General features: G+C 42.2%; 1 protein-coding gene and 1 long non-coding RNA gene across 10 annotated transcripts in view; one reads left to right on the top strand and one right to left on the bottom strand.

Moving 5' to 3' along the window:
• The window catches only part of BCAS1 (brain enriched myelin associated protein 1), a 59,278-nt gene extending 50,325 nt beyond the window's left edge, over positions 1-8,953 (top strand). For 6 of the 8 annotated variants that reach the window (XM_026099609.2, XM_026099611.2, XM_026099610.2 and 3 more), the window contains 2 exons: positions 2,028-2,294; positions 7,845-8,953. In XM_026099609.2, coding sequence (XP_025955394.1) covers positions 2,028-2,294; positions 7,845-7,919 — 342 coding nt within the window. In that variant the 3' untranslated portion in view covers positions 7,920-8,953. The remainder of the gene's footprint in view (positions 1-2,027; positions 2,295-7,844) is intronic. The other 2 variants (XM_064521539.1, XM_026099612.2) reach the window with 1 other exon arrangement.
• LOC135330123 (uncharacterized) overlaps positions 1-10,749 on the bottom strand; it is a 101,699-nt gene extending 90,950 nt beyond the window's left edge. The window contains exons 1-2 of one of the 2 annotated variants that reach the window (XR_010391922.1): positions 10,499-10,749; positions 2,909-2,957 (exon numbers count right to left, since the gene is read on the bottom strand). This is a non-coding gene — a long non-coding RNA (uncharacterized LOC135330123). Of the gene's footprint in view, positions 1-2,908; positions 2,958-3,750; positions 3,894-10,498 lie in introns of those variants that run through there. The other variant, XR_010391921.1, reaches the window with a different exon arrangement.
• Between the last annotated feature and the right edge of the window lie 4,082 nt (positions 10,750-14,831).

Below are 14,831 nucleotides of genomic sequence, written 5' to 3'. Positions count from 1 at the left end.
GAAGATCCTACTCTAATTTTTCACCCACAAAGTAAACCCACAGATTTCACAGAGTGTTAATACAGGATAGAAGTCATTCTGGCACCTTTGAACGCAGACATATCCAGTCTCATAGGTGAATTTTGGGTGATGTGGTTATTTCTGAATTGAATGTACACATCTGCAACTGCACCAAAGAGAAACATTTCAAAAGCAAATCAGGGCAAATAAGAGTTACACGGATCTTGTCAAGCTAACTGATGGGGCCAGCAACTGACTGCTTCCCCTTCTCATTCTGAAATGAGTCAGAATGAAAAACACACAGAATTAAATTTGGGTTTATGAAGCTCTACTCATCCTTGTACTGGGAGAGATCCTGCATCACTTGGGTACTCAAAAGTGCATCCGAGCAGATCTCTTTCCTCAAGTGAGGTGAACAAGATGCAGATAGCATGCAATATCGGTGTAGCTAGACCTAGCAGTCCTCTTGTATTTTGAGGTTATTGAATTCGCTTTAATAAACTACTGGCTCTAAGATAGCCTGCCTGTGGTGCACGGGGCTATTGATCATAGGACTGCACCTCCAGATGTCATGCATTGTCTGCATGTCTCTGCTGCAGAGACTAGAGCAAAGAGGGAAAGAGCAAAGAAGGAAGAAAGACTAGTTTCATGACTGTATATTTTGCGTGTAAAGGCAGACAAATCCAGATATAAGCAAATATACACCCACATATAAATGTCTGCCCTTAGGAAAGGGAAATACTTAAATATAAGCACATATTTTTTTGAGGACTTGATGCATTCAGTTTTGACTATTCAGCTTAAGTGGTTGCTGAACAAAAGGTTCTAGAAATTAAAAAGAAAAAAAAGATTAGGTGGGGGAAAAAAGAGAATCAAGTGAAAAAGGCCAGTGGTAGTATTGCCACCCCCTCTCTTTCTTGTTTCTCCAAAACCCCAGAGATTGGGTTGAGAGGGTTTTTTTTAAAATATATCTGATAGGTTTATTTGCATACTATTTTTCTAGAGTTTCTGCTTTCAGATTTTTATCTGAAATCATGCTGTCTGAAAATTTGTTTTTAATGAAAGCTAAACTTGTCATGTAAGCATATAACTAGGTTTTTAGAAGAGCACTAAACTTTTCAAGAGTAATGATAATATCTCAAAAGTTGGGAAAATTGCACATCATTAAGCTCTAAGCTATCACCTGAGTGCAAATGTCAGATTTCCAGCATTTAAACATGAGAAATAAATAAATAAATACAGTAATATGATTTTTGGCATAAGGAAAAAGAAAATCCTATTTGCAAACACATTTCCTAGCAAAAATGTATCTAGTCATTTGCTACTGTGGAAACAGTTTCATTGTCTTATCCCCTTTGACAGATCTGAATCTTGTCCTGTGAACTTCAATCATATCCCGTTCTTTTCCAAGTTTCAGAATCTTTGCCCTTACTATAAATAGGTGCTCTGTCATTGTGTTTATCTTTGGAATATTCACTATCTCTTCTTTTGCACTTGTACATGGAATTTTCTATAACACTGGCTTTCCACAGCCAAATCATATGTTGTTAATTTTTGGTGGGGTGTTGCAATTTTATAGAGGGGACTATTTTTTTATCCTTTACTTTGATGCCAGTTACTTCCTTTCTCTCGCAAACCTTACCCCTGCGCTCTTCGGGTGCTTTCACAGCCTCGGATGCAGAAGTTGAGGGAGTCACAGTTGAAAGTGCATGCATGTGACTCTTTGCATCTTTCCATGCATGTCCTCTGCCTCCTAAACCAGCTTCAGCATAGACATATACAAAAATAAAGCAAGTCTGTGCAGTAATGGCTTTATCTTGCAGTCTTTGCTCATAAGTAATCTCCCTGGGAGTATTTCCTAAAGTCAAGGCTGCAGGAGTCAGTCTCAAACTCTGTAAATGAAAACCTGTTGGATAGCAGGATTTCTCCCTGACAGGTGGCCTTTCATTTTTTAATGTATTTATGGATCGCCTGCCAAAACGTTTACATCTCCCACTAAAAATAACCATTGTTTGAAACTGCTTTAGACATCAAACTCCACAGAGAGGCCAGTTGGCCCAGCTGAAAGTGAACCTGTGGGCCAAAAGAGCAAAGAGAGTTCAAAAGACAAGAAGTCGACAGTGGAGCTGAGCAAGCAGAAAGGCAACAAACAGGAAACCAGAGAACAGCCAGACTCCAGAGAGCAGCAAACAACTGAGACCGAATCCATCCAGAATGGAGGAGACACTTCAAAGGAACCCTCCTCCAAGAAGACAGAGAAGAGGCAGTCCTTTGGAGGGTTTTTAAAGGGCCTCGTACGTTAATTTCATCCTATCTTTTTAAGTCATTATTCAGCTGATGTAAACACCAGACCTGCAAGTCGCTTACCACGTGAGATTTGTGCTCTGGTGCACAGTGCCCCAGATGGCATTGAGGGTTAGAACACATGAGTGCAACTTTACAAGCAGCTTGCAGGACTAAGGCCAAACAACAGCAAGTTTTTAGTCAAAGGCAAAAAACCCTTGGGCCTCAGGGTACTGATTCATAGGCAAGTACAATTTACTATGGGACAGCCATAATTGTTCCCACACCCCTGTTTTAGGGGTTCATGCCCTGGCTACATGGATGACCCAACTCTTCCTGTAGCAGCTACTGAACCAACTACAAATCACGGTGTGTATATTAAGGGAAAATGAAGGATGCGCAGGTTTACCAGAGTACATTTGCCTGCAGCAGTGGTGGTTCAGCTGCTGCTTCAAAGCAGCACAGGCATCCCTTGCAAGGAGGAATTTTCTCCAGGAGAAAAAACAGAGTAGACCTCTTGGTGGATGGGAGCTGACAGAACTGTCACTAGGTAAGCTCCTTGAATTATCAGCCAGTAAGAGACTAGTTAGAACAGAAAAAATACAGGCGTATTTTTTCTTCCTACCTTATTTTGTAAAATCTCACGCAGCTTGCCATGCTCCCTCCACCAAAACCTGAAACATAGATACAAAAGAATTCAGGATACTAAAAATTTGAGTTTCTACAAGGCTTGGTATTACTGATGCAACCAGACCTTCCTCAGAGCACTCAACAGATGGGAACTCTTCTCCCCCTGCTCCATTTCCCCCCTGCAACCACATTCAGAAGTCAATGCAGAAACAAAAACACAGGTTAGACCTGGGATTGCCTTTCAAGCCTCAATGCAAGAGGGCAGATTTCCATTGCTTTTTGTTTACACCTTTTTCCTTGCAATCTGCCATAACAGCATTGAATGCACAGAGCTGTGGGGTGATTTTTAGCATCTTTTAGAAAGCTCATTTGCAAACCAAGCTTCATCACAAATTCTAAGTGCTGCAAAGAACCTAAACTGATTTGACTACATTAGCTGCAACGCTTCGTAGTGAATCTGGTTCCTCTGAGACACATACAGCTTTTTACTTTCTTTACTACTCTGCTTCTAAGGCTTTCATGAAGGAAAAAAAACACTTAGGCAGCCCTGAAAGAAGAAAAGTCAAGTAATACATATTGAAATGGTAACACTGATTTGAAAGTTAGCCCTGTTAGAACACCCGGTTATAAAGTTAGGCAGCTATACAGACCAATATGACTCATTTTGAGGCAGATGTTTTTCCACATCATAAGAAGTGTTTAATTTACACACATTTCACAGAATTACTCTATATCCTACAGAGAGCCATTTGCATTACCAAAATAATTACATGTTAGCAGGAGGATTAAGAAGAAACTCTTTCTGTGGGATTTATTAATAACAGTCCAGCCACTTACTTCTGCTTTTTGTGTTTCACCCCACTGTTCTGTGGTAAAATCCTGGTCCATTACGAATCAGTGGGATTTTCCTGTAGATTTCAATGGAACAAGGAAGTCATGGAGCTCAGCTGTAGCAACCAACAACTTCCATTAACTTCCATTAATCTGGGGCACCCACTGAAATCAAGAGGAGAAATCTTTTTACTTAGCATAATGTGAAAAAGCCAGGCCGTTGCTTTCTATTTATCTGTATGATATACTAGCTAACTGAAATTATCAAACACATGTATGCTTGTGAATGTATATTTTTCTTTCCTCACCCCCTGCCTCCAGATTTCTGTATGAAATTGCCCATGTGCACAGCACTGGTGTGATTGTGTAACATGTGAGTCACACTCGGAACCACAGTGTGTAGCTGTAGCACTCTGCAATGTAAATGTGAAACTGCCCCTCCCCACTCCCAGAAGTGAAATCAGGAGTTCTGTTACTCAAACCACTTAGAAAATAGTAACAGATCTCTTATGTCAACTGGAGGAAAGGGGAAAGAGACACATTTTTCTGGCATAGGTTATCTACCTCTATTATTTCTAGAGATAATTGAGATTTGTTTTCCTGGTCTGGAGATCTGCTGAAATTAAGTACTGAGAGCCTTCCTCTGTCAAAATTCTCACCGAAGCCAGGGTATGAGAAAGGGCTTTTCTGCTTGTTGACAGTTGCACTTTATTTTGTATAATGTCATTCACACAAATTGTATCCAAAAATCTTTTGTAGAGTTTAACAATAGGTACAAATTTAGAATTATTCTAGAGAGATTAGGAAGTGTAAGCAAGCAAGGAAACATCCTTTCAAGTGCAAGTTCTTAAAAGACTCAGAGATGCAGGAAAGAAGGTATCTCTGATTCAAAGGGGGGGAGAAAGCTTTTGATCAAGAGAGGAAAGATTGTGCAGAGGTAAAAAGACAACCATATTAAAAAAAAAAGGAGAAAAAAGGCAGAGGAGGAAGAGATGTTCTGTGAGATAGTTTTGTATGTTCAAAGAGTATGCTAGACAATTTGACTGTGTAGTCCCTTATCTTCTGCTGTATTTATACAGACCAATAAGATCTTTACATCTTCCATCTCCCATTAATAGAAGATGGGACTTAAAAAAAAATTTTGATAACAATATAGCTGATTTGGCCAGTTTATTGTGCTTTCAAACTAGGAAAAACAACCTGCTCCTAAAGTGATTAAGTATATATTCCCAGTGCACTGGACATTCTGGCTCCTTTAAAGAAGAATTATGTTTAAAACCAAAGAGATATGAAAAATATTTCACAGAGAATGACCACCTCTTTCTATTTCACTGAGAAGATTATCCACACCTAAGAAACCTATTCTGCAATGGTTCCAAAAAATAATCTCCACATCTCCTACATGATCAAACTAAGTCTCAGGAAGGTGTAATCATTAATCTGAAAGTATTACATCAGAAAGAAACCAATCCCAGAATTTCCCTCAAAGATAACAGCTTAGGTATCTGGTAACGACTTCTCAGACAAAATATTGAGCTCTGTGCTGAGAAAATGGAAGATATTTAAGAGGAGATCCAGTAGGCCTTACTTGCTCACATAATCCATGCCCACTGAGCTCTCCCTGAATTCTGGTCAGATATTTCAATAGCAGCTATTTTAACAATGGTCTCTCCTGAATCTGTTGATTGGGAAAGCGCGTGTGGTGCTGGAAACAGTGTTAAAGGATGTCATAGTGCAGGAATGAAGGAAGGTTGACGAGAACACTTCAGTTCAGGCATCTGTGTTCAGTTGGGCTAACAAATGTTGAAACTTTTGATACAAACGGAGGCACTTAGGCAAGCAAACAGCATTACGGCTGCAAACCCAGCTTGCACTGTTTTGGCACAGACAGTAAGATCCAATGACTGTTCCTAGAGCAAAAAAGATGAATTTGTAATCTAGATAATTAGAAAGATTTGTATTTACCAAAAAAAAAAAAAAAAAAAGCATGGTTTTGTGAGCTGAAGTAAGTCATACTGAAGTTGTTGGAAGCTGGGAGTGCTTAGCGTGCAGAAACAGTCTTCCTGGCCTATTTCAGATCAGAATATCAGGTATACTTACAAAAGCTTCTGATATGCACAACCTGAAAAATAAACTACCCCAACTCCATGACAGTCCTGTGTATGCACTTTGAAGTGTTCTGCCCAAATTAAATAGTTCCAGCTTAACCATCACAAAGGTGGACAACTTCCACTGAGCTTACAAGGGTTATGCAAAGTAACTGAGAGCAATTTGTGAGCCTACGGTACATGTGCTTCTGAACCCGAGAGCAGAGCTGGAATTTGTCCGTTAAAAGCACAGGAACAAAGTTCTATATTTCACTTAAGGCTTGGAAATTCCAGTTTAACAAGAATCACTGGTGAGTCTCCTTCAAAGCTTCCTGTTTTAATCAGCAAGCCACCTTGAAAAGGGGTGCAGCAGGGAGACTGTAACATAGGCAGACATTAACATATGACACTGCTCTGCAAATGTGCTGAGTCAAAATGTGGATTATCTGAAAGGAGCACCCAGTTTGCATCATTTATAGGAAGTACAACAAATGGTATCATCTTATTTCCTAGGTCAGCCTAGATATGGTTTAGTATCTTTATTAAACCATGCACAGGAACAGTTACAGCTGACAGACCCCAAATTAATCTTGTAATGTAGGAAATCATTTAACAGATGTCTAGACTGTTTGGATTGCTGGACAAATTTGGAAGGACTAGCTCATTTGGTATCATTTGACAGACATTAGAACATGCTACAATATGTATTTTTAAGTGTCTTCTGTACACTGTTGGATATAAGTAGCCAGAAAAAAAAAAAGAAACCACCACCACTCTGTTCTAGTGTCTGTTCCAAATTCAACAGTGATGTAAGTAGAAGCAAATCCATTGCAGTTAGTGGAGCTGTAACTGCCCACACCAGCACGGGTTTGCAGTTAGCAAAAGGCAGAGGATTCTCTTAGCCCATTGTGATCGTTAGCTGCTCTTTTTTATACCGAGATTTTCAAAGGTGAAAAATTAAAGGGAAACCAATGATTCAAGCCTAAAACACTGCTGTTGGCTCCTTAAAAGGAATGAGGAAGTCAAGATCTTTCACTCTCCCAGTCTGATACAGAACAGTCCTATGGTGACCTGAAGTGATGAGTCAGGTTTCCCATGTGAAATAACACTGTGTGAAAGGAAAGTTAGCATATGATTCTTCACAGTTCTTATTGTAGAGAAAGCATTTAGCAGTCAGCTATAGCTTTGTCACTACATTTTTCTGCTAAGCATGCAATGATATAGGCATCTGGCTACAAACAGGATTTGGATCCATACACAGTGTTAACTGTAACCTCTAAAAGAGTATTTGTGGATCCATTCTGCTGTTCTGAAATGTTCAATGGCTTCAAGGCCAGTAAAATCAGGTCAGGGCACCTTAAACTAAAGCCAAGTTTTTGTCAATTACTGGTCAAAAATTTGGTTGGTACATCTAGACCAGTGCTCTTCCTTCACCTAAGACAGATTAGTGTCTTGAACTGATTCCAAAAGCAAAATTATATTTGTAGCGTAAAAAAGCTGTATCACTCTAACATTGTCAAATACCTGTCATGCATAAAAGTATTTAACGTTCCTTTAACTTAGAGCAGATCAAGGCTGGCTATAATATAACTATTAATCATGCTTGAAGGACTCTTAACCCAGAGATGATGGTTTCAGTGAACCATCTGGGCCAGGGATATTTCAGCGAGAATGCCAGAGCTACAATACTGCAGATATGCAGCACCATATCTCTGATTTGGTTAGTCCAGTTTCTGAGTACAATTTCTTCCCATGCTGACTGAAAAAAATATATTAAAATAAGCAACCAACACTTTTAGGGAAAATTACAGACAGTGGAATTCTAGGATTGTCTTGATGCAGATGGTGCTCATATACTTAAGCATATTTTTAAAAGGGCAAATTAAAAAAAAGCAGTGAGGTGATATGAGTGGAAAATGTCTGCTAGCAAAGCCCTAACACGTAATTCCAGACTTAACTGTTACGAAATGTTCAGCTAGGACTATTTCTAAATTTCTATATCTTATTCCACAGGGTCCCAAAAGGATGTCTGATGCCGAAGTGCAAACAGATCCTGTGTCTATCCTACCTGCTGGGAAATCCAAGTAATGAATACACTTGGCTGCTGAAGGATCAGCAGCTCTCTATGAGCTCCCATGCAGTAAGGATGACTCATTTTCCTTTATATGGCTGTCATCAAATGCCTGGGACTAAAGCAAACATTGGTGTATCATTTAAGGTATATGATTTACAGGATTTGTTGATTAGATGCTAGAAAGTAACTGTAAAGATTAAACCAAAACTCTGTCAAGAAGCAATGTGTAGTATTACATTTAAAGAAAGGTCATGTGGATGATTTTAAGTCTATGGAGAGTAGGGTATGCAAGGTAAGAAAGTGGTAGTGAATTAAATAAATGGCAGAAAAAGTGCATGTGACAAAGGAATGCAGTTTGTGCAGTAAGGCATGAGAAACAAATCCTCAACTAGCAAGCTTTAAAACAGCCAGGGGGAGGGGGGGGATTAATCTCCTTTGATAAACTTTATACTTAAGAGTAAAAACAACCAAGCCATCTTTTGTGGTTTTCAATAGTGCTGAAATTAGCAAAGTCTGCAGTATAATAGAATCAAGGTTATGCTTCATATTGGTTATTAATGTAAATTAAAAAGCTAAAATGCAAAGGCTTTATATGATTGAAACAACTTCTCTCGTCTTGGTGAGGTGGGATAACAAATTAAAAACTATTTAAGGTTCTAATAGGAACACAAGGGGGCACCCGCATCCCCACTGCAGTCCTAACTCCAAGGCTGTACCTACAATCCTGTTATTAATGTTTTGCAGATGATAGGAAAAAACCTTAGTTTTTCATCAAATACTTGTTTATATCCATACTTGTAATTAATCCTAGTAAAAACCAAAATCAAGGCTGATCAGGCCTCTCCCTGCTTTACAAGACTCTTGTAATAACTGTAATTAATAAATTTTACAGCAAATTAAGATTTCTGTGGTTTATTCAACCCTGGACTAGCTCAGACAGGGAACCATGGGCCTGACATTTTAATTCACACTAGCATCTGAATTATACTGTACTGTATATTTTGATTTCCTTATGATGAAATAAACTAATACTTATCCTTTCAAAAAATTCATTTGCTTCTTTAATCCTAAAACAAAGTTTGTTGTTTATGTCCCTGTTTTCTGGTGACTGATGCGACACTAAATTCATCACATAAAAACTGCATAAATTCTGCAAAATTTGCAGATTTACGTTTCTTACTAGTTAGAGGTAAAAGAAACATGCTTCCCAATAGGAGAAACATTGTAGGCAGATAATATTTTTGCAGTGGCCTCTGCAAACCTGTGGACTCGTAGCGGAGGACCAAAACTTGCCACTGGTTCTCTGTGCACAGAACACAAAAGCTTGCCTTCGTCTTTTACTTACAACAGTATTTTCTGTTCTTCTCCCTAGTACAATGTGCCTTTGATGCCATACAAAGTAATATTAATCAAGAGTGACTGATTACAGATTTCAGACCTGATTCATAATAACCTACTTCTACATCAGTGTAAGACCAGTGACTTCTGTGGATCCTCATTCATGGTAGCAAAAGAGAAATTGGGCCTGTTATATCCAGCTTTGCTGCAAGAGAAAAGCCTTAGGCTTTGTCTCTGTTAGAAGAGTATAGAGCTTTAATTAGATCAACGCATGTAAAGTTACATACAGCGAGGCATCCACCATGGTTACATGCTGGTATGAAACTGCCAGATATCAGCACAGTGATTGTTATCAGAAAAGAGGAATATGCTATATAAGTGTCTTCATACTGGTGTAATTTCCTCTGTATTGGGATGGCATTTAAGCAAATTTCAGTTAAAAATATGTTCTGGGTAATTAACTATGTTATAGATATTATTATTATAGATAGATCAGGCCTTCTGTGGAAGAGAACAACTGGCGAACTCTTCTCAGTCTGCACTTTAAGAGCAGGTCTACACTGATTACAAGTCTGTAGTTCTAGAGGCAATTAGGACTGGCGACCACGTGATTTGACCATATCACTCGGCACTGGGGCTAATTTCAGGAATCAGGAAACCCTCTTGGCAGAAAAACAAGAAAAACAGTAAGTCTGACTGTGGATGTCCTTATGCCACTGAGCTATTATTGCAGATGAAATAACGGTTAGTGTTGGCACTGCCTCCCACACAGAAACTCCCCGTTTTGTTTGATTCCTCTCTGATAACAGGAACAAAAGCTTTGAAGAAGCAGAGTCAGCCTTCTCATAAAGCAGCAGCACATGAAGCCCCAAGAGGAAGAAAGGTCTTAGGAGATGCATCCACAGTTAAGTCGAGCTTCCGCATTCTACATGTCATGTAAGAAACCTAAAAGTACAGCTTTTATGTTCAGGCCCGGTAAAGCTTAATGAGTCATTTGGAAATCAAAGCTTTGGAAAAGGCTGTAATCCAAGACAAATTAAAAAGTAGCCAAACCACTACACTGTATTAAGGCTCTGTTGTCAACAAATAAGCTCTGTCTTTATACACAGGACCTTTTGAGTGGAATTGAAGCAAGTCAGATTGCTTCCGTGATCTTAAGGTGTGTTTCCCGCAGGCATTTTTAAAAGAACTTTTAAGAACCAAATACAACCTCAGAAATACAGAAATATCCCATGGAATGAGTTAAAATTGTTACCTTTTGCATAAGGAAGGCCTCCCTCTGCTGTCGCAAGTGCTGCTCTTCGCAGGGTGAGTTATCTGTGCGCCAAACCCTGCAAGCCAAGTGCAGAAAAGTGATCAGATTTCACGCCGAGTTCGGTGCTGCAGGTTTCCCTAACCTGAAAGCAAATTATCTGCCATGAAAGTACATTTGCGCTCAATTGTTCTGCTCTGGAAGCTGTCCAGACGTTTAACTTCATTAAACTTCAAGAGGGTTTTTATAGATAATTCCTGGCACAGCTGCCCTGACGGTTACATATACAGCCTGAACAGAACAATGCCGTTTCCGGTATTAAACAGTCCACCCCTTAATTGTGTGTATAACCAGCCACTAATTATCAGGACACAAAAATATGTAATTGCACTTCAGCTACTATTGTGTATTTGTTGTAGGTATTGCCTACAGACTCTTACCAGGCCAAAAACGGGGAGAAGAGCCTGGCGGTTTCTCAGGTGGGGCCTGTCCGCAGCCCCCAGGCCCAGCCTAGGCCGCGTCTCCATGGCCAGTCGGCCATGTCACTGTGTCACGTGACCCAGGGCGGCGGGGGGGGCGCTGAGGTGGCGCTGCGCCATGGCGGGGTGCCTGGGGAAACTGAGGCAGCGCCGGGAGCGGGGCCCGGCTGGCCGGGGTGGCCGCTCGGGCACGCCCTGCAGAGCACCGCCTGCTCAGGTAGGCCTCTGGGGGGCTGCCGCCATCGCCCCTTCCCTCGGCACCTGGCTGCTTTCTGCGGGAGGTCTGTGGAGGAGAGTCTTGTCTGGGGGGCTGCAAAATGGCGGCGGGGCGCGGGGAGGACGGAGGGCGGTGGGTGTGTGGCCAGCGCGCGCGCAGCTGTTGCTTCTTGGGTTGATGCCAGAGCAGCACAGGCCACATGTGCAGGTGGGCGGGCGCCGCTTGGGGCTGGGGGTCTGCCCTCCCCAGCCCTGCCCGCCCTCGGCCCGCTCTCTGCTCTGCCGGCCCAGCGCGGGGCAGCGCAGCCCCTCGGCACCACGGCGGACAAGGCCTCGCAGCCGCGCGTTGCTACGTGGGGCGCTGCCATGCCAGGGTCGCTGCTCCTCACGGGCTCTGGGTTGTCCAAGTTACCGTTACCTGCCTGAAAATACCGTTAATTCCAGCCCGTTCAAGCATAGAAGGGTCTTCCGAGAGTCCTGTCTGGCTGCTTGTCCAGTAAAACCTTCCCGTGGCTGACTGTAGGCCTCAGCCCGCCACGCCATGCTCGTGCCGCTGAGGCAGCGGCGTAGCCCCCTGAGCCTGCCTCCACCTGCGGTCTCTGCTTGAGGAGCCCGGCTGGCGGCTCACGGCTCCATGCGCTAGGCCCTTTGCTGAGGGGGGCCGAGGCTGTGGGTCAGGTTTTGCGTGCGCTGAAGCAGGCCCAAAGCGTGCGAGCGCATGCCGGGGCTGGTGCGGGTGCGTCCACGTTGCGCGGTGCCAGCTCTGCACCCGCGCCTGGAGCGTGTCTGGAGACCGCCCTAGGGCCTTCCCACGTGTAAATGTTTACAGCGGGCTTTGAGATGACTTACGCAGCAAAGTCCGTGGTTTCGTACCCGAGAAGGATAGCGTGACAAAAGATGAACGGAAGGGGTTTGCAGCACGGATGAGATGTGGCTGTGGGAACTGACCCCATTTTTGAGGTCGCGTATGGTATGGCTCTGATTTCTGTATACCTGCTTGAGCGTATCACTGAGGAGTCTGGATACACCACAGTCTCCACCTCTTCTGGATGAAACACCCCAGGTCTTTACTGGCAGCTTCAGCAGTTTAGCAGTTCTGAGAACACAAAAACAGGAAATTCTGCATCAGCCTTGACAGAGGCTGAAGATGTGTATAAATTCCTTAAAGATTGTATTATTTGCTGAAAACAAACTATCAGAAGCCTTGAAGAAGACTATATCTCTTATCAACATGCTTTGCTTTTACTTAATCATTTCCTATTAAATTTGTCACCTACTAAACTGTATAGGAAAGCAGCCTGCTGAGCAGGAAGCATTAACGATTTGCTTTTAAACCGGAAAGGTACAAAGTCCAAATTCCTTCTTTATCACATCCCACTCCAAGCAGGTGATGCAGCATTGGACACTACCCCCTCACTTACCTTTACACAGAGTAGGAAGGAGTAAGGTCCTTTGTGTTCCTTGTGGTGCATGGAGAGTGATAAAGACAGGCCCTGGATACAATTGGACCCAGTCTTTGAGGACACTCTAAACATGATTAGAATTTTGCAGACTCATCTCTGCTGCAGCACTTTGCAAATTTTAAGGATGTTTGTGAGCTCTTCATTAGAGCTGCTTGGAAAACATAAGGGAAGTGAGGATTAATTTGCAGAGTTTTCACTTTTTTTTTCTGTCAGCAGTTTCTAGTCAACCAGGGAAATACATTCTTAGTTGGTATAAACTGAAATTGTATTATTCAAGTAAATGAGATAGAAATATCCCTATATGTTGAGGCACTGACATCACAGGAACCTTTCTCTTTGCAGTGTTTGATAAGTGGCAGTGGGTGTGTTGATGTGGAGGAAAAGAAGAACTGCTTGTGCAAAAATTTGCAATTGAACTGGCCTCTGAAGCTTTTTTTTTTTAAATGCCGGTTTACACTATTGGAAAAATATGTAATTATCAAATGACCTGTGTCTATACAAGTAGATTATGTAATCCCCAATATGCAAAAGACAGATAGAAATAAGAACATATGTCTGTCTGGTAGAACTAAAAAGCTTCCTATCACTCATTCACTTTAGAAGGCCCGAATCAAAACACTGCTGTCATGATTCCTCTGCAGGCATGTTGCCATGAAGTGCTGCATTCAGGCATCTCAGCAAGGTCCTCCTTCAAGGGCATGAAGAAAGAGTTTGGAAGAGTGTTTAGGGTTTTGCCAGCAACTGGCTTCATACTCCACCTGCATGGGCTTGGAGGGAGCATGGGTTATCAGGGCAGTGGGCAGCACTGTAATCGCTACCGCAGTGTGAGGCCTGTAGGAACAGCTACAGCTCACATTGCGGATGTCCCGCTGCCTGCTTCTGATCCTGTATCTGTTCCTTCTCAAAGCCTTCTCACTCCACCTCCGTACACGAGACCATGAATTCCAATCTCCACATAGTTTACACTATTTCTAGTAAATGCATGGTGGTAAGTAGAGAAGTGCTTGTTGCCACCACTCTGGAGGTGATACTAAGTTATGTATGAATGTGCATCATGCTTGGTTGCTGTGGAGATCAAGGTTGTATAAACATCTAGATAGAGGCATGGAGAGTCTCTAAAGTCTGGTGATTCTTACTGGAAGTAATAGGAGTCTTGCAGAAGTAAACCTATGCTGTCTCTTCAGCTAAAGCATTTCACAGCCTTGTGTTTTTATCTCTGTTCAAGCTAAAATCCCTGGGTGTGACCTGAGATGACTGAAAGGATGTCAGATCTGCCACTTGCCTACAGAATAGGAGAATAAGTAGCTGGGAACGGTAACCGCTTAAATGTCTGCCTCACAAATTAGCAGGCATCCTTAGTCAAATTCAGCAGGCTGGATAACTTCATTAGCGCTTATTGACTCTGAACGCCTGTATCTATATTGAAATCCTCAATCATGGAGCAGTGCCTGGTCTTAGGTGTTGTAGAAACAGAAGACAAGCAGATACTCCCTGTATCCAAAGAATATACTAGTGGTGCACATCAGGAGCATTTTGGTGATATAAGCAGTTGTACTACTACTACTGCAGCAGAGCACCCCTATCAGAGACATGGACTACATAAATTTAACACCAGTGTGACTACCTCCTCACTAGGGCTTTTGTCAGTAATTTACGGTATTTCACAATCAAAAAATCTCTGCTCCCTTCTGCCACCCTCTCACCTCCATGCAATCCTGCCAGTAAAACTTTCAAGTAAAAACTGGGTCCTCTGCCAATCTACTGTTGCAGGGGTCCCACAGTGAACTTGCAAGGGTTAATTACTGCAGTGGGCTGGTGTTCATGGATGCCTTGCTGAGAAAGGTGAAGCTCCTGTGGAAGGGATTGGGAAGGCAAGCAGAGCTAGCACGTTAGCTGCCACAAGGAAGGCCTGGTTTGGTGAGGACTAGCTAGGGCTACGGTTTACTGAGCCATCCCTCAGGAAGCAGGCAAGCATGGGGTTGTTTTGTTGTCTTTTCCATCTGGACTGTGTGTTCACTCTTTCATGTGGGGTCTGTTTATGGCCTCTGAAGGAGAATATCAGTCCTTGATAAACTTCTCTGGCTTTAGCCTCTGCTGGAGTTTGTGGCTTGATATGTCTGGAAATGCTGCAGCAATGCCTTTGTTCAAGGGCTCCTCAAAAAAATGACATTTTCAAAA

This window comes from Dromaius novaehollandiae, chromosome 16, assembly GCF_036370855.1.
Source record: "Dromaius novaehollandiae isolate bDroNov1 chromosome 16, bDroNov1.hap1, whole genome shotgun sequence".
Lineage (NCBI taxonomy): Eukaryota > Metazoa > Chordata > Aves > Casuariiformes > Dromaiidae > Dromaius > Dromaius novaehollandiae.
Note: the sequence above shows the minus strand (reverse complement) of the source record. Positions and strands in the feature narration are given on the sequence as shown.